Source organism: Natator depressus, chromosome 8, assembly GCF_965152275.1.
Source record: "Natator depressus isolate rNatDep1 chromosome 8, rNatDep2.hap1, whole genome shotgun sequence".
Lineage (NCBI taxonomy): Eukaryota > Metazoa > Chordata > Testudines > Cheloniidae > Natator > Natator depressus.
Genome location: NC_134241.1, coordinates 63364601 through 63384605, shown reverse-complemented (window position 1 = coordinate 63384605; position 20005 = coordinate 63364601). Strand labels below are relative to the sequence as shown.

The window sequence follows — 20005 nt, the reverse complement described above, 5'->3', positions numbered from 1 at the left end:
GTCTCAGACAGGCCTCTGAGAGGGAGCAAACCACACGTGATAGATGTTACTCACTGAATGCAGTGTTGTTTTAGCCATGTCAGTCCCAGGATATTAGAGAGACAAGGTGAGTCAGGGAATATCTTTTGTTGGACAAACTCTGAGTAAGTTTTCTAGACCTGAGGAAGAGCTCTGTGTAAGCTCAAAAGCTTGTCTCTCACCAACAGAAGTTGGTCCAATAAAATATATTACCTCACCTACCTTGTCTCTCTAAGATGTTACTTGTGTTACTTAAAGAAGTAGATTGGGACAAGGAGCCTGGGAGGGTGTGGGGCTGACAGGAATGGGAACCCCAGGGGTAGAGACTGGGACTTGCTGGGCAAGAAGACTTGGGCAAGGAGTTTCGGGGTGAGAGAAATGAGAAACTTGGGGAGGGTTATTGCTATACAACCTTAACTCGGCCTCCTTGTGTGTATGCATTATGATACAGTCTTTAATTAAATTATCTCTCACTATTTTTTTCACAGGCACTTAGTGACTTTTGAGTGCTTGACTTTGCAATATTAACATGACTTTAACATGTGTGTGTTTGTAATAAATTAGAAAGCACTGTCTCCTGCACAGACAAGCTTTCCCTTTGTGGTAGAATGTTCCACTGTGCATGAGGTGTGGTATGGTGGATCAGTCCTCATCTTGGAGTATTATGTGATCTTAGGTATTCAGGACCTAAGCCATTGAGCACCTTGAAGATTAGGATCAAAACTTGCTTAGTTTTGATTACAGGATTTGTGAAAACTTATCACTGTGTTCTCATTTTTCATAGTTTAAAATACTGTTTTTTCCTAGAAAAAGTATTCTCCATGCTGCTAACTGATTTAAATATTTGTAAAATTTTAAAACTGTTGTTTTCTTTTTCAGTGTATTGTCATATATGATCTAGCCATTTTACAATCTGTTTTTAATTTTTTTTAGGGTGTCCCAAAATCAAGTAGGACAGCACTTTACCTTTGTGCTTACAGACATTGAAAGTAAACAAAAGTTTGGATTTTGCCGGTTAACATCAGGAGGCAAAGTCTGCCTCTGTATTGTAAGGTGAGTGAATATAAGAGAAACGGGAGTTTCTTACTCCATGGACTTGTTATTTTTAGGGTTATAGTCTGTTGTGCTTTAAAATGCATAGAGACTTTTTTTTAATAGCTAAAAAATCTTCTAAATGATGATGTATACTCACATACCACTGTGTTTCCTTTGTCCATAATAATATTAACAATTAATTTTTGACAAAGGAATAAGTTAAATGATTTTTATAAAATTGAACCGAGGGATAAGCTAAATATTCCTACATAAATAATAGGAAAGATCTGCTTTAAAGAGATATTTGAGAATATTATGTAGCTTTTCTGGCTTGAAATGTTACATGTGTGCTAATATTGATACAGATGTTGCAAGTAGTTCAATATTTATTATTATTAGTTGTATTAATTCTGATGCTATATTCCAGAGTAATCAGTAGGAATTCTTGAGTCCTGAAGATCATTGCATCACAGCAACATTTCTATGTACATTCCCTTATGTGTGCATAATTTTCACCAAAAACGAAAGTTAAAATATCAAACATTTGCGGATCAAAACATTTTGAAAAATTTTGATTCAGAAATGACAAAACATTTTGTTTCAGCATTTTCAATTAAAAACATTTTGATATTCCTGAATCAAAATGTTTTGATTTGGTTTGTTATACTGACCTGAGATGTGCCCTTTCATGTTAGTTTGACATTAAATTGCATTGCCGTATGGTGGCGTATTGTCTTCTGGGCTGTGTAGTTTTGGGTGCCTGATGCTGCCATTTTCTCCTGTGGTCTGAGCTCATTGGCTGGACGACTCCTGGTATAAGGCACCTGCAGACAGGTGATTCTTACAGTGCACCATGCTGCTTGGTTACAGCAGAGACTGCATTGCATCATAGGAGATGTAGTTCTTGTACCAAATATTTCAAACTGACCAGAGCTAAATATTTTGTTTTGGTTTTCCTTATGGAAAATAATTTAAAAAAAGGCCAGTCAAAATTTTCTCATGGGAAATTTTAATTTTACAGAAACTTCATTTTCCATTGAAAAATCATTCTGACTGAAATTTCCTGACAAGTTTTAATGAGCAGCTCAAAAGCTGACAAAACCTAAAGAACAAGAATGCAGCAAACTACTTAATTAAAAGTAGAGCAAAACAAACATCATCCTCTTTAAAAAGGAGCCTGGCTGCTTGTAAAACCAACTAGGAAAAAATTGGAGGAGCCAGTCTAGCTGCAGTGTAGTACAAGGACAGGAAACAGAAGTTGGTCTCAAAATGAGAGCCAGCAGCAGTACTTTGCGCGATTCTCGCCTGCAGGCACTGCCACCCCCCCGCTCCCATTGGCCGGTTCCCGGCCAATGGGAGTGCAGACCTGGTGCTCGGGGTGGGGGCAGTGTGCGGAGCCCCGTGGCCCCACTGCCTAGAAGCCGGACCCGCTGCTGGCCACTTCCGGGGTGCAGCGCAGTGTTGGAGCAGGTGGGCACTAGCCTGCCTTAGTTGGGCAGCGCTCCCAACAGAACTTTTAACAACCCGGTTGGCAGTGCTGACCAGAGCAAGGCAACCCAGTGCCTGGAATGCCGCGACCCAATACCAAGTCTTGACCCACGATTTGAAAAACACTGGTCTAGAGGAGCTGGTGAAGGGCATCAGGAGGTTAGGTGACGTGCTAGGGAAAAGGCCTAGCACCATGTATAGGGAAGACGGGCATAAGTAGGCTGGATACAAAGGGAGAAAGGGAACAGGCAGCAAAGAAGTTTGTAGAAAGAGCATTTTTGTTGTTGCTGAAAATGCCCAATCAAGTCTTTACTGGGATATTCAGCAGCCTCTAATGTAATGACATTGCCTTGCAGGCAGGGTTTTTGGAGTGATTAAAACATCAATATATTAATGACAAACTGTCTGGTGTTCACTTTTTGCTTTGTCCAAACCAGTGAATAAGGAACTGGGTATGAATGTGAAAGTCTGTATTTTCTTATGTATATTAATTGGCTTTCTTACAGTAATGATGATAACTATTTAATAAAAGCACTTGAAAAATATATCCATCTTGGCTTTTGTGGAGCGTGAGGCTACTGAACCATTTTCTTTGTTATACCTTTTGCTGGCATGTCTTGTTTATGCTCAGGGAAAATTTATTCATGTGCTTTAGCTTAGTGGTTCTCAACCAGGGGTACATATATCCCTGGGATACGTAAAGGTCTTCCAGGGGGTACATCAACTCATCTAGATATTTGCCTAGTTGTACAACAGGCTACATAAAAAGCACTAGTGAAGTCAGTACAAACTAAATTTTCATACAGACAATGACTTGTTTATACTGCTCTATATACTATATTATACTTACCTTTCAGTATATTTATAGTCCAATTGATTTATTTCATAATTATATAGTAAAAATGAGAAAGTAAGCAATTTTTCAGTACTAGTGTGCTGTGATACTTCTGTATTTTTATGTCTGATTTTGTAAGCAAATAGTTTTTAAGTGAGGTGTAACTTGGGGGTATGCAAGACCAATCAGACTTCTGAAAGGGGTACAGTAGTCTGGAAAGACTGAGAGTGACTGTTTTAGCTCACTCCCTTTGCCCACAACCCTTCCTTTCCACATCAGACTAAGAAATAACATTTTCTACTTGTTCTTCTAACGTTGTCTGACTTATCTCTAATGTTATAATAAATGCTTCATCAGTTCCACACACTGTAGTTCTGTCTACTTAAAAATAAGTACTGGAGCCAGATCCTAAGCTGGTGTAAATTGGCATAGCTCGACTGTAATCAGTGGAACCTACGTTGATATGAATCAGCTGAGGATCTGGCTGATGGTCTGCTACTTTGTAGAAATAACTAGTGAAATGAAAAGTGGCAAGCTATAATTTTTCACTGAGTCATAATAAAAACATTGCCTTTATTGCTTCTGTTGTGACAATTTCAAATTTACAATGCAATGCTGAATACATAGTTGTACCAACTTTTATAAAACTGTACTTCTGGATTGGTAAAATATTCATCTTTAACTCGAGAGGGAGGGTGTGGAAAAACATCGTTAACTCTGAGTGCAAAGAAAACTTTTCAGGAGTAGAATGCTGCCTTTTGGTTTTCAAAAAGATCATGCTGTTACTTTGTAACACATTAAATCTTTATCTCCAACAGGATGAGTATTGTTTTTCCATTGTTTTCTTTGTACAAATGGAGTACAATATAAAAGCATCAAGTACTGTAAGGTGATTGTATTAAGTAGTCCTTAATACTGAAAATGCGCAGTTCACAAATATGAGATTTCATTTGCTTTAGCAGCTGGCTGTTTGAGATTGCATTGAAACTTTGCTGATAGAATGTATGTATTTCTGATAGATACATATTCAGATCCAGTGTGGTCTGTACTGTGCATCCAAAATTCATTAGCTTGGCCAAATGTGTTAGTATTCACACACAGATTTGTGCTAGAATTGCATCTGAGCATCCACAGTGTATGCTTTTTTTTATTTTAAAGATTGACCACATACAAAGGAAATCTTAAATTGATGCAAGTTCTTGAACAAAAGATTAATTTTTGATTGCATCAACATTATCTGTTCTTTTAAGGATTGCTTAAGATTGTTTCCTGTAGCTTTAATAAAGGCAAATTGGGGGAAGATCAAGGGCAGAAGATGAAGAGGGCCCCATTTAGGAAACTGAAATGGTAACTGTGATGGATTCCCCCCAGGATGCCACTTGGAACAGGGGTACCACTGAGCCTGCCTGATCCACCAGCCTAGGTTTGCTTTACACTGTACTGCTGTGCAGTGTGCCGAGCACTCCTTCAGGCTTCAGACTGCACTTTACCACCACACATAGAGGTAGGGACATATCCAGCTGCAGCTTCACACAGATGCTGAGCTTGGCTCTGAATGGAAAGGCTCAGCTAAGGAACTCAGCTAAAGTACTCAAGTACACCCCTCCATAGGGCAAGCCCAAAATTGTACCATCTTGTGCTGCGCAGAGATCTGTAGAGCATAAACTCATGAAATTCACCCCCTCCCTCAATGTGGAGAGGAATATACAGTTTTCTGCCCCACAGTTATGATTTCCACACATTGGTTTTAGACAAAACAAAACAAGTTTATTAACTACAAAAGATAGATTTTAGCTGATTATAAGGGATAGCAAACAGATCAAAGCAGATTACCTAGCAAATAAAACAAACATGCAATCTAAGTTTAATATACTAAAGAAATTGGATACGTGTAGCAAATTCTCACCCCTAATGTTTGAGCCAGATTCTTGAAGGTAAGTTACACTTGTTGCAGCTTAAAACTCCAGTAATTCCTTTGACAGGCTAGACAACCATCTAGTTTGGGTTGAGCCCTTTTCCCCCAGTTCAGTCTTTTTGTTTCTCAGGTGTTTCCAGCAGTCGTCTTTCTTGGGCAGGGAGTCAGTGAAGAATGAACCACGATGATGTCACTCCTCTGCCTTAAATAGCTTTTGCGTATGTTGGAAACCCTTTGTCTCGCAGTTTGATTCCCACTCCCATCAGTGGAAAAACACTAGCATTATGATGGAGTCCAGTACCAGGTGACTTGGTCACATGTCCCTGTAGGGCCACCGCAGCCATGACTCAGAGGCTGTTTGTAGCATCCCCAGGAAGGCTTCCCGGTGAGAGCTTAGAATCTTCAAAGACCTATTGTTCTCCCTACTGGTCCTTCCCAACCTGCCATCTAGACTGATTGCCTTCTGCCTGTGGGCATTCCCCAGGTGTAAACACATTTGTAATAGATGCATAGACAATATTCCTAACTTCAGATACAAAAATGATACATGCATACAAATAGGATAATCATATTCAGTAAATCATAACTTTTCAATGATATGTCACATGACCTATCGTGTATAAGATACATCATAGTTATGCCCTAATCATATCATAACAATATCTCTGTGAAGAATATGGGGCGTAATGCCACAGTTACATGTAACTAAATTCAGTACAGCCTGTGAAGGTTGTATGGGGAAGCAGGAGCAGGCCAAGCAGAAAGGAGAGAGGAAAGTAAAGAGATTGGGTGGGTTGTTGAGTGGGCAGGTGGAAAGCAGAACAAAAGCAGGGATCCTTCCTTTTACCTGTAGCTTCCTTTTATGGATGGCACCTTGCTATGTGCTAGTCAGTCCCAGACCTCTAAAGAAATAGATTTGATTGGCAGTCCTGCTGAGGTAAACATGATGTCATTGAGTGGCGGCTTCCAGCTGGCTGTGAAATACTGCCCGTCTTGTAGTTAATGGATTCACTTCTCTTGTAGTTTATTCTTCACTTGAAACTTTAATATGAGGAAACCAGTTTTGACATTGTAGCCACAGGAGAATAAATACCACAAGATGTACTCTTCTTGTACTCATGAAAATGCTTACAGTAATAAAAGAAGAGGAAGAAAAATGCAGACTGTAGGTGGGTGGGTGTATACAGGGAGAATTGTCTCTAAGATAGAATGTTTTTTTCAAAGTTTTCTATAAGGTGGCATCTAGTGTAAGTATATTTTGTTTATGTTGGCACGGTGAAAGAAAAATAACCGAATATATAGATTTAACATCTTTTAATTTTAAAGAAAGAGACATTGATACAATGTACCTTAAATGATTGTGCAGATTCTGATTCCAGCTACCAAACCCAAAACCCATTAGAAATAAGTGGGAAACCAACCATATAGTGAATCCAGAAAAAAAATCTGTTGGATTCACGTCCATTAGTTGTGCATGTTTCTTTGCAGGACTCTTTAAGACTGCTTTGTGAAGCTCACAATGTAGACTCCTGCTGTGTGCGTGGTCCCCTCCGAACTTTTCAGCTCACATGCCCTCTAGTATGTAAGCACAATGGGGTGCCCCTTCAGAGTGTTTTTTAAATATACCCTGTTGTGCCTGTGTGCTAGATTGGGTCTTTTTTCCAATTCACTTCTTTATATGAATAATGGCAAATGTTTGCAAATTCAGATTTGATTGATATCCTATAATATGTTTGTAAATTTTAAGTATTCTTCTGTTATCATGGGGGGAAATGTGATTCTTTTATATTTTATTACTAAATATTTTGATAATATTTAGAAAAAACGTACTACAAATATTGAGCAATACTAAATTAATGTTTTATTGTCTACAACTACATTGTTTGAATAGAAAGGCCAACTATTACAGCTGTGATTCATTTTGTTAAAATTTTGCAGTTGCTGACTGCTTCTAATGTTGACCTTATGTACACTGAGAAATGCAAGACATCATTAAAAATTTTCTGCCTTAGATTTGATTAATGAAATTTTATGACTGTAAAATTGTCACCTACATTTCCAAATGAAATGCTCTAATAAGGAAGACAGGTTTATATGGTAAGCCTTTGTAGTTCTTCAACTCAGACCATGCTTGAAGCTTTCTCACTCTTCCTTTAGGCAAATCCCTTAGAAGCAGAATGTTTCAATTTTGCACATTTTGTGTCAATTTTCCAGACAGAAAAGTAGCCCCTAGACATTAGACATTTAGCTACGGAAAGGCGGTTTCCTTAGTTTTATTTGATTACTAGAAGTTAGATTCCTGCTGCTAGTTCAGGACTGTTAGTGGTTACCTGACTATTTGACAGAAAACATTTCCTTTCCTTTATTTAACCTTTGACTCATGAATGTAAAAGTTTTATCAGAGCTATTGTAGAAGCATAAGTGAGGTGGAAGTCTACTTACTGCAACAAAGATGATGCATGACTTTGAATAAAAGTTTGAGCTCCTGCCTTGTTGCTACTTTGGATTAGAAAAAAATGCTAAATACACTTTTTAAATTACCCATGAAATATCTTGTGGTAGTGTTTTTTTCATGACAGCAATGTGCACATTTTTAGATACAATCTCCTGGATTTTAAAAGCATTAAATTTTCATTTCCATGATCTGTGTTGCAGAAGTTGAGTTATAGAATTTATTCTTTTCATTCCAAGAAAAATTTGTCATAGCACCTCATACAACAGTGAATGAAGAGATTGTCAAGTTTTTCCATATTTGCTTTTCAGAAGCTTATACATAGTAAACTCTTCAGGGCAGAGACCATGAGTAAAGTTTTCAAAAGTGATAGGAGCTGAAGTCCTATTTTCAAAGGTAATTTAGACATTTAGAAGCTCACATCTCATTGCAAATCAATGAGATTTAGGCTCCCAAGAGTCTGAGGGCTTGTCTGCATGGTAGGGAGTTGCGCACTGTGGGAGTGTGATTCCTGAAGTGCACAAATTAGTTGGTCTGTGCAGATGCATGCACCAACAGGGTCTTCATGGACCGATAATGCACAACACGTGAGTATGCTTTGGAAATCACTCCCCCATAGCGTGCATTATCGCACCCTGAGCCCTCTCTGGAGAGGGGACTTAGCAGCCTAAGTCACTTAGGTACTTATGAAAACTCCATTGCATATATTCCTTTGTGTTTCTACAGTGGCTACCACAATGGGGCTTCAAGCCTTTTGTTGTTATTGTAAGGCAGTGAAATAATAATATAATAAATTGATCATACATATTTGTATGAGTTCAAACTTGGGTAGCAAGCGCTTCCTTATTTAGAGACTTCTCTTTTTAACTGCACTCAAAAGAAATCAGTGTGGCAGTTTTGAGCCCATATTTATTTTTAATAAAAGCATTAAGGCTCATTTTCTATCAAGATTGTCCGAATCCTGCAAATACTTTCACAAGTAATCCTGTTCAAATCAGTGACATTATTAATGGGAATAAGCGTTTGCAAGCTCAGGCTTTGATATTAGGCTACCGTTGCTTGACAAGAGCCTCTATTGTCCAGTGACAAATAATACTGTATCACATCACTTTTAAAGTAATTTTTAAACACGTATAGTTGTCTCTGTGAGCTTGAAACTGACACATTTCCTCACTGATATTTTTTCTGTTATGCACACATGCTGACTTTTTTTGCAGTGGTGCATATGAATGCAGTGCTGCTTTTACATATATTTTCTTTTCTTTTTCAATATAAAGAGAAACGATCAGTTAAGCATTTGTTTTAAGAATAAAATTCTCATATAATTACTAGCACCTATTAGACAATCACACCCAAGAAAAAAAATATTCAGGAGGTCCAATTGCCTTTTTTTCCCCTCTTCGCAGTGTGCTGTTGGAGTATTTTAAAGAAAGTAAAGTTAAAAATCTGGGCAGAAACACTGGACTTAATTTGCACTGTTGGATACCTGAAAAAAAGATTTGCTTAAAAACCACTCTGAGGTTTTTTTTTTTAATTAGTTTTGTGCTGTCAGGATGATGTGTATATTTTGTTCTTTTTGTTTTCTGCAACTGTGTGCATTAAGATTTGCTTCCCTCGCTCTTTTGGTTATAAGTGGCATGCTTAAAATTATTTTAACCTAATTTTCTATGGTTTTAACAGTTTTTAAACTAAAGGTAATTATTGTTTTAGTATCCAACTATGAAGTAAAAGGCTTTCTACTGTAGTATTTAAAACACTGTATTCAACTAAGATTTTTACTTTGTTTTCCTTCACTTTATTTTTTATAATTCAAATTTTTGTTAGCAGCTAGAATGTGGGCATATAAAATTAGTTTATTTTTTCTTAAAGGAAGAAATATTTGAAGTACAGTAAGTATGCCTACTTATAAGGAAGGAAAACCTGTCTTAGCTGTGTGCTAAGCATCACTAGTTTCAGAATATGAATATGACCTTTCTCTCTGCATCTATTTTAATATTGTATCAATTTGTGTTTTTGTAGTAAGTGGGAGCTAAGTTCATGGATTGTTAGAGATAAATATAAGCATTATGTGAGATTAAAATGGGAACACTTGTTTTTAAAGTGTGCTCTTGATAATGAAAAATGAAGGCTCAGAAGTCAAGGGACATATATTTTAGAGCTTTGTGTTTTCTACTGAAAAGAGAAACATAGTAGGAAAAGGTTTCAGAGTAGCAGCCGTGTTAGTCTGTATTTGCAAAAAGAAAAGGAGTACTAGTGGCACCTTAGAGACTAACCAATTTATTTGAGCATGAGCTTTCGTCAGCTACAGCTCACTTCAGTAGGAAAAGATACTGTAGTACTACTGCTGAGATGTTGCTACACGGCACAACACAGGAAAATTGATGGATAGTCTAAACTAACCCCACGTGACCAGTATGAAAAATGATTCTGTAATTTATAAATTGTACGATGATTTTGTAGATAAATACTTAGAACAAAACACGAATCTACGTCACTATATTAGACTGAGAAAGTCACTTTTAATTTGCTATATGATACAGTGTTTGATTTGTGTTGGGTTTTGCAGTTAACACTTTCCCCATTAGACATATATGTTGCATTTCAGTCACCAAATAAACTCTACTATTAACATATTTCCAAAAGATAACAGGAAAGATAATCTATCAGGAAGAAGCTTCCAGGAGCAATCATTTTGTGGAATTTTATAGTCCGTGTTTCACCATAACACACAACACTCACTGAGTGCCCTTTAGTTAAGTGTGGTGGGGTACACTGAACAATTATATCCTAGGGTATTGAAGAGCAAATACTGTAATCAAGTTAGGCAGTAAAGTCACACTTTAACTACCATAAATACTACCAGGTAGCATAAACGTCTGTTAAAGCACTGAGATATGGACTCAGATGTAGTTAACAGACGCACAATGTGCATTAAAGCCTTTTAAAAAAGGCTAACTGTCTAGAGTGTGTCTGTAGCAGCTTTCAGGAAACAGGCTGCTTCAGCCCAAACTCTGCTGACTTGCGGACTCTCTGCAGGAGCCTAAAGCCTCTAGCAGATTTCAGAAAGACATCTGCTTCAATGTGAGCTGCAGTCACATATTGGGCAGGACATCTGAAGTCGTCACAGTTTGGGGAGATGTCTGTTTCTTCAGACAGAAGCAGATTCTTGAAATCTTTATTTTTATTTTTTATCACATCAAATTTTCCAATATTTTAAACCTTACCCATCATCTATATAAAAAAATAAATACTAGTTCAAATTTGTCAACTCTCTTGGACAGGTCAGTGTCTCTGAACTACACAGAACTGGGATTATCTACTCTTGTGAATTAGCTAGGGTGCAGGCATATATTTCCCAAAAGCTGCTTCAGGGAAAAATATTTTCATTCAAAGTCAAAGCTAATCAGCCTCAGCTGAAATAATGAGAGATGTTAACACATTGCCACTTGTTTTCGTGAGCATATTGATATATGAACAGCTAAAATAGCTAAGTCGTTTCAAACTCTGCCATTTTAAAGATACAGTAGAACCTCAGAGTTATGAACACCTCGGGAATGGAGGCTGTTTGTAACTCTGAAATGTTCGCAAAAAGAAAAGGAGAACTTGTGGCACCTTAGAGACTAACAAATGTATTTGAGCGTAAGCTTTCATGAGCTACAGCTCACTTCATCGGATGCTGTAGCTCACGAAAGCTTATGCTCAAATACATTTGTTAGTCTCTAAGGTGCCACAAGTTCTCCTTTTCTTTTTGCGAATACAGACTAACACGGCTGCTACTCTGAAATCTGCAATGTTCATAACTCTGAACAGAACGTTATGGTTGTTCTTTCAAAAGTTTACAACTGAACATTGACTTAATACAGCTTTGAAACTTTACTATACAGAAGAAAATGCTGCTTTTAACCATTTTAATTTAAATCAAACAAGCACAGAAACAGTTTCCTTACCTTGTCAAATCTTTTTTTAAACTTTCCCTTTATTTTTCTAGTAGTTTACATTTAACACAGTTCTGTAACATATCTGGTTTTGTTTGTTTGTTTTGTTTGTTTGTTGTCTCTGCTGCTGCCTGATTGTATACTTCTGGTTCCAAATGAGATGTGTGTTTGGTCAGTTCGTAACTGTGAGGTTCTACTGTATGCTAGATACACTTGGTACAGAACTACCATCAGTCAGTTTATCCCACTTTTTAAAAACCAGTTCAAATTTTAAAACCTTGAGTTTGATAAAATTGCTATGTGGGGGAGAGGTAATATTTGACATATACATTTAAAAATCTCTTTAAATAGGAAAGTTTTCAAAATAAATGCTTCCTTTTGCATGCTTGCCTCTGAAAATTTGCATATTATTGATCCTTTTTTGGGTTATAGCCTTTCATAAATAAATGTTAGAATTATGAAACCAGGCAGTTTTAAATCAGATGGTATAGATGCCATATTTTATGTGTATTGTATAGTCATACTTGCAGAATAGTGTGTGCTTTTTAAAAAAACTAACAAACAAATAATGGTGAGATATTCGGAACTGGCATAATATGCCAAATGGAAAATATTGGTTTTTCTGTCTCCATTTGTGGAAACAATCAACCCCTCACAACCCTCCATTAATTTATTCTTACAGACATGTCTGGTTAGACACATGGAAAACATAGGATGGGCTTTTATATTCTGTGGAAAGCTTTCTGGTGGTCAAAGATCAGATTTTAAATCCTGAAACTCCTTGGGAGTAAAATCCTTGGATAAAAGTCAGTCAGAATCAATGAAGTTTTTCTTAGGTAGATAAATTGAACACCTTACAGTTTCCTCTGGGTTTCACCTGACCCATGGATCATGAATTGTCATTCTTCAGAAGTGCAGATACAGACAACACCATTTATTTCCTTCTGCTGGTCCGCTATCTTTGTGCATTTTTCTGCACCGCCTCTTTGACATGGAATAACTTCCTATTTCTGATTCTCCAAGCAAACTATCCTTTCCTTTATCCCTCCAAAAGTCTTATTTTTAAACCCTGCCTACAGGAAGCAAATGCAAAATAATATTTAAGAAAAAGAAAAACATTGCAAGTTAGCTTTGGCTTCCAATGTATCCCGTCTCCTCTATGTCAGCCTTCTACAATTTAAACTCCATGAGGCAGGGACTGTTTTTATACTTGTCTTATGCAGCTCCAAACACTCTGTAGGCATCTAACTAATACTAATAATGTTGTTTATTTCCATGGCTTAATAATCTTCTTTTTGGATTTCTCTTACAGTATTTAGTAGTGTGCTGCAAAGGCAGTAAAATCAGCTGCTATTTCATCCCTTTTGAACACTGCTACTATTATTTTTAATAAAACATTCTCCATAAGATGTAGGAAAATAGATTAGAAGATAACATTGATTCTCAGACTATAACTTTAGTAATGGGCTATTCCCAAACATACAAAGATAGAAAAGGAAAACTGAATCAGGCAAAAGAGGAATTACTATAAGAACCAACAGTGAAGTAACTATAAGAATAGCAAACTAAAATTACTTTTTTCAGAGTAGCAGCCGTGTTAGTCTGTATCCGTAAAAAGAAAAGGAGGACTTGTGGCACCTTAGAGACTAACAAATTTATTAGAGCATAAGCTTTCGTGAGCTACAGGTACAGCTCACAAAAGCTTATGGTCTAATAAATTTGTTAGTCTCTAAGGTACCACAAGTACTCCTTAAAATTACTTTGTAATGTAAACAATCATCATGTCCCAAACTCAAACTAAAATAATAAATTCATACCATTCCCTGACTTGAAAACTGGAGATTCTGTTTCTTCAGCCTGGTCCTCTATTTACTTGGCTTGGTCAACTGAGCTTTTATGAAAAAATCTTAACTCTTGAGTCCACTCATTGGACAAGACTGGCTTCCACACCAACCCAGGTCTCCATGAAAACTACTTTAACAGGTTTCCCTTTCCTCTGAGGAAAAGCTTCTAGAATCTTTATCCTGGGTGTTTTCTTTGGCAATTGGCATGCAGCTAGCATAATACTCTCTGATGCATAGCCTTTAAACTTCACAAATATATCCAAAACAGGTATTGGCTGTTATAAATGCAGTATTTCACAGTATTTTTTAATATCCTGTACAATGTGCATCTGTGGGTTTCTATGTGATAAAATTACATTACAATATTTTGCTAATGAAATAATGTTCAGTTTTTTAAAAAAAGGCTTCCTCCCAAAACTTTTAAACCAATTATAGAATTTGTAGTATTCAATTGGCAGTATTCTAGTGGTATGTTTGCGATGAAATACTAAAACAGAAGAAAACGTACATAGTAGCTTGTACATATGTAATTTATTTTGGTATTGTTTTGGGTAATAATGGTAAGATTTACTAAATTTAAATTGTGTGCATGAAAAATGATATATTTTTTTTTTACATTTTAAAAGAATTAATGTCCAGTCATTAGTGACGTCAGAGATAAAAGCCCACCATCTGGACACACAATAGTTTGCTGATGCAAAGTTACCTATATGTGTAAGGACTGGAAAGATTGGGACCACGTTTGTTATCTGATAACTACCTTGAGGTCTGAGAATGCCGCATGCATGCGAACTGCAGACTTGGGTTTGAAGATTATTAAATATTCTTTATGTTCATATATTTGTACATGTACATGGCTTCTAAAGTCTCTATGTAGAGATTATTTTGCAGAGAGACCAATATTTATTTGAAATATTTTTGAATGTATAATAGTGCTTTAGGGACCCAATCTTGCATGAGGTATTGTGTGTGTGGGCTGTTTTGTCCACAGAAAGCCCTAGAGACTTCATGGGGGTTCCATACAGTTATGGCAGTCTGCTCATGAACTACACAATATAGGACTGGGGTCTAAGGCAAATCTAATTTTCATAAAAACAAATCGCATGAGTGCATGGAACTATAGCCACTAAGCACATGATGAATTACATTTATATCCACTCAGGAATGTTTGAAATGTTTTTGGTCTTAAAATATAGTTAGAAAAATCAAACAGTTTTGAGATCTTTCTTCACTTTTGTGTCTGTAATGCTTGTTTATCTTACTGTATAACCAGAAATGGCTTACGTATTGCATTTTTCCTATGAAGTGCTGAAATATAAGCATTAATGGTACTGCTGAACTGGATGTTTAAAAGTATAGTTTTGTATAATAAGCACAACTTTAAGAAATGTAATTAGTATGCTTCCTGGAAATAATATACTGTCATAAATAAAAAAATACGCAAGTTAGAATTTGCTCAAAATGTTTATGATGGAAGTATGATTAAAGTTAATCTGCATTAATATTATGGGACACTGGAAAATAGACAATAATATTCTTATTATATCTGGTAAAAATAGTAACAATATACATATTTCTATTTTACAGTTACCTGCCATGGTTTGAGGTATACTACAAGTTGTTAAATACTCTGGCAGATTATTTGGCTAAAGAACAGGTACTTTTAGATACTTGTTTACATCTAATAAACTATTTTACTTGAAATTAATCGTAATAATTTTAAATCCTACAAAACTGTTTCATACTGTCTGCATGTTTGAACAATGTATTTAAAATTTGCAACAAAATAAAAAATGTATGCATTTTAATTTTGTAAGTTGTCAGAAGTTTGACATATCCCAATGGAATTAAAAAAAAATTGGATATGCTGCTGCCACTATTATGTGGATGTCATGTATTAATTTTTAAAAGCTGCTGAGAACATACTACAGCAAAGTGTCAGAGTCCTTCTGTAAACAAATCCTGGGCTAAGTGTGAGCAGAGTGTCAAGCCACTGGAGAACTCTATGATACCTTGATTGTTAACCAGATAGTTCCTGAGATTTGGGGTTTTCTCAGATACAAACACTTTTTCTGAACTGCATTAGATTTGATGTACTACTTTGCCCTTCATATTAACTAAAAACTACTTCGTCATACTGTCATCTTGACTAGAAGGGGGAAACTGCTTGCAGCACTCAGTGAAGAATCATGATAGTTTAGTTTGCATATTCATGAGCAATTAGATACATTCACAGGATTACTCAGGAAAAAAGATACTGGCAAGATAAACTTTCCTGCTTCAAGTATCTAGGTATACTAGATGGTCGTTTTCAAAAGAGAAAAAAGTTAGCCATATGCTGTTGGCTGCAGATGTTGAGATTGAAAGAATATACATGCAATAATTATATCTATTGGAAACAGACTAAAGAAAACAATAAAATTTTATATATAAAGAAAATATAATAGCCCAGTTGCATTAACTTAAGTAAAACGGATTGTAATGATCACTGAAGTCCCGTTGTTAGCATATTAAATCATATTAAATTTCGTTTTGTCTTAATCTTACTATTTAATTGTAATAGTCGGGGCTTTTTATTGAGGTTATGCTTGAAAGACGAGGCTCATACAGGGCAAGGGCTGTCTTTACCTTTGGGTCTTTCTCATTGCTTCTTGGCACTAAACAAATAAATAGTATAGCAGACAATGTATAGCTGACAAAGCTGCAACTTTATTATAGTATATGTTAAAGAACTCTACGTTTTAGTGGGCCAGAAGTTCTTTCTGGCACTGTACAAAGTGAAAGTATTCGATTTGGTGTACTGCCTCGTCCCCTGTCTCTTGGACTAATAAATCTATCAGAGAGCTCCTTCTTGTCTCCCTGACCCAGTCAAAGATCTAAACCTAAGGCCTTATTTGCTAATACCTGAGTAATTCCACCCATCTTTGCATAGAGAGATGGCAGCCCTCTTCAGACAAATTGGATCAGTTTATATGAAAGTTGAATGTACAGTTCTGCTGACATGCTGAACCTTTCTCCACATTTAGCTTGATCTCATTAGCCAAACTATTTTATAATATTTCAAGCTGTTGTGCTTTGCCTGTTCAATTTAGGACTGAATTTATGAATATAAAAATCATGATCTAGGTTCCATTATCACTCCTAAGTACAATTCCATTTTGGAAACCAGGTTGTGACACCTTAAAAAGACCCAGTAACAAAAAACACATTGGAGTTGTGTTTCCACAGCAACTTTATTTACTGTACTACCGTATGACATCTGTATGCATTCACATGTGCCGCTCTGCCTAATGATGTTTGCGTTAATGCATTTTGGGAAATTCAGAGGCGCTACCCCATCGTCTAAGTAGGGGTTAGAGTGCCTGTAGGACATATACATGGAGCGCCACAAGCAATCCAAAGGGAAATGCATCCTGTGAGACCCTATTATATGTAGAGCTGGGAGGAAAGAAGACCCAGGCAACTCAGTAACACAGATATGATTAGGGAGAATTGTCTTTGAAGCAACATAAGTATAGTGACCCGTTCAGGTCACAGAAAGACAACCATGTGGCAGCCTAGGCACATTAACTGCCATGGTGATTAAACTTGTGCTAACCATGTTGTGTACAGATCCAAGCCATATTTAGAGTCCACCATATCTTTGCTTGATTATAAATTCAGGTAAATGTTGTATAGAGAGACCCAAAGGCTAATACAATTTTTGAAAGGTGTTGTCAGGCCAGATAAATTGCTTTAATACCATTTTTAGCTTGAACCATTTTGAAGGGGTTCAAGTAACATGGTTAAATTACATGTGTATATCAGGAAGTGTAGAGAAAGAAAATAAATGTTAAAGAAACTGACTTCAGAACTTGCAAGTGATGATCATTCTTTGAGCCATAAAAGTAGATTGTGCTTGTACTTTAATATATGGCAGTTGCACTATGAGATTATCTGTGATGAAATGAAAATATATTTGTTAAAAAGGAATATGTATTCTTTGTATATGATTATTAAGTACTTCTTTTTAAATATTTCCTGTAGGAAAATGACTTGAATGATATGTTAAAATCACTGTATAGCCACCCTGTGCCAAAGGCAAACACTCCTGTCAGTTTAAACGTGGTAGGTATCCTGTGTAATGTCTCTCTATTGTAAAAATGTACTCAGTTTCTTGTCAAAAACCCCAGACAAAACCTGGGTATTGGTGCTAAATTATTATCATCTCATCATATTGCCTCCTATTGTTAAATGGCTTACCATACTGTATTCACTTACTATGTAAAATGTGTGTGTGTGTGTGTCTATGCAGACTCCAATCCTAACCTAGCAGAAATTGAGGTTTGCTGCATGGGTAAGAGGGCAAGCTACCATAGCAACTGGCAATGCTACTCCCTATCTTGTTCATTGCCAGCTGTCTCAGATGAGTATCTTTAGTTCCTCCTGCTGTGGATCAAGATCCGCTCCATGGCCTCTGAACACCTGAGTAGGGAAGGGTATGTCATATGTCAGTCTGAGCTTGGCTTTTCTACTGCCTGCCTGCAGTTGCACCCTTTTCCCATTTGTGCTTGATCATGCCAGGGTGGGGTGCGGAAAAGGGTAGGGAGGGTTTTACTGAACTGTGTAAAGATTTCTGCAGGTCCAGACCAATGAACTTGCACACATGTAAGCTGATGTGGGAATGTGTCCTAAAATTGTGGATGATTATGGCTCCCACAGGAACAGCAAACTGTTGTACTCATCACTTACTGCTATCATACTGGATTTGCTTTTCAAAGAGTACAACTCCCTGAGATAGGGTGACCAGATGTCCTGATTTTATAGGGACAGTCACAATATTTGGGGCTTTATCTTATATAGGTGCCTATTACACCCCACCCCACCCAATTTTTGATACTTGCACCTTTCATAATTAATATTTTTTCTGGGTGAAATGGTATTTTTGAATGGCATGCTAAAATATATACTGGTTGGGTAGAAAAATAAAGCAGCATGCCAAATGTAGGCAAGTTAATGTTAATATGAGACCAAAATTTTTGCAGTTCTTGACCTTTTTTGTCTTTTGAATCTGTAATATTAATGAAGCATTAGGTTGTAAGTTTTTTGCATATAATATATAGTATTTCCGATTTGTGTTTAGAATTGTTTGGGGTAATATTTTCAATTGACTCAAAATGTGAACTGTCCTTAAAATGATTGGAATCTGGTTGCTGACTGCATCTGGATTAACAGTATTGGGGTCTTCCTTTTTTTAAATTTAAACTTCTTCATTGTTGAGAAGTTTAATCTAAAATTACATTTTTATTACAGCCTGGATAAAACAGTGTTTTGTGATTCTTCTGTTGGCCTAATGTACAGTTCTTGGAGCATCTTCTAGCTCACATCATCAGTGATGCTGGTACACATGTAAGGAAGTGACTACAAATGTCAGTTGTTTTTTGCTGCTTTGCAAATAAGTGTTTCCCAAATGAAATATCATAAATAGCAATACAAAAAGAATCAAGTTTCTTAGATTCATAGAGTTTAAGAACTGATGGGACCATTGGACCATCTAGTTGGACCTGTATATGACAGGCCATTACATTTCACCCAGTTATCCCTGTGTTGAACCTGATAACTTGTGTCTGACTAAAGTATAACTTGTGTTTGGCGAAAGCATATCTTTCATAGATTCCAAGGCCAGAAGGAATCATTGTGATTATCTAGTCTCTCCTCCTGTATAACACAGGCCATACAACTTCCCCAAAATAATTCCTAGACCACATATTTTAGAAAAACATCCAATCTTGATTTAAAAATTATCAGTGATGGACAGTCTACCATGACTCTTGGTATGTTGTTCCAGTGGTTAATTACTCTCACAGTTAAAAATTTACACCTTACTTCCAGTCTGAGTTTGTTTAGCTTTGGCTTCCAGCAATTGGGTTGTGTTATATCTTTCTCTGCTAGATTGTATATCCCATTATTAAATATTTGTTCCTCATGTAAATACTTGTAGACTGTAATAAAATCACCCCATAACCTTCTCTTTGTTAAGCTAACTAGATTGAGCTCCTTGAGTCTACCCCATAAGGCATGTTTTCTAATCCTTTAATCATTCTTAAAAAGGAAAGGAGTACTTGTGGCACCTTAGAGACTAACAAATTTATTTGAGCATAAGCTTTCGTGAGCTACAGCTCACTTAATCATTCTTGTGGCTCTTCTCTGAACCCTGTCCAATTTATCTACATCCTTCTTAAATTGTGGACACCAGAACTGGGCACAGTGTTCCAGCAATAGTCACACCAGTGCCAAATACGGAGGTAAAATAACTTCTCTACTCCTACATGAGTTTCCCCTGTTTGTGCATCCAATGATTATATTACCCCTTTTGGCCACACTGGCAGCTCATGTTCAGCTGATTATTGACCATGCCCCCAATCTTTTTCAAAGTCATTGCTTCCCAGGGTAGAGTCCCCTGTCTTGTAAGTGTGGCCTACATTCTTAGGTCCTAGATGTATA

At 36.6% G+C, this 20005-nt stretch overlaps 1 protein-coding gene across 1 annotated transcript in view; it reads left to right on the top strand.

Moving 5' to 3' along the window:
* Positions 1-20005, top strand: part of DENND1B (DENN domain containing 1B) — a 240237-nt gene that overhangs the window by 102926 nt on the left and 117306 nt on the right. Inside the window, exons 5-7 of the mRNA XM_074961176.1 lie at positions 952-1071; positions 15110-15179; positions 17549-17629. Coding sequence (XP_074817277.1) covers positions 952-1071; positions 15110-15179; positions 17549-17629 — 271 coding nt within the window. The remainder of the gene's footprint in view (positions 1-951; positions 1072-15109; positions 15180-17548; positions 17630-20005) is intronic.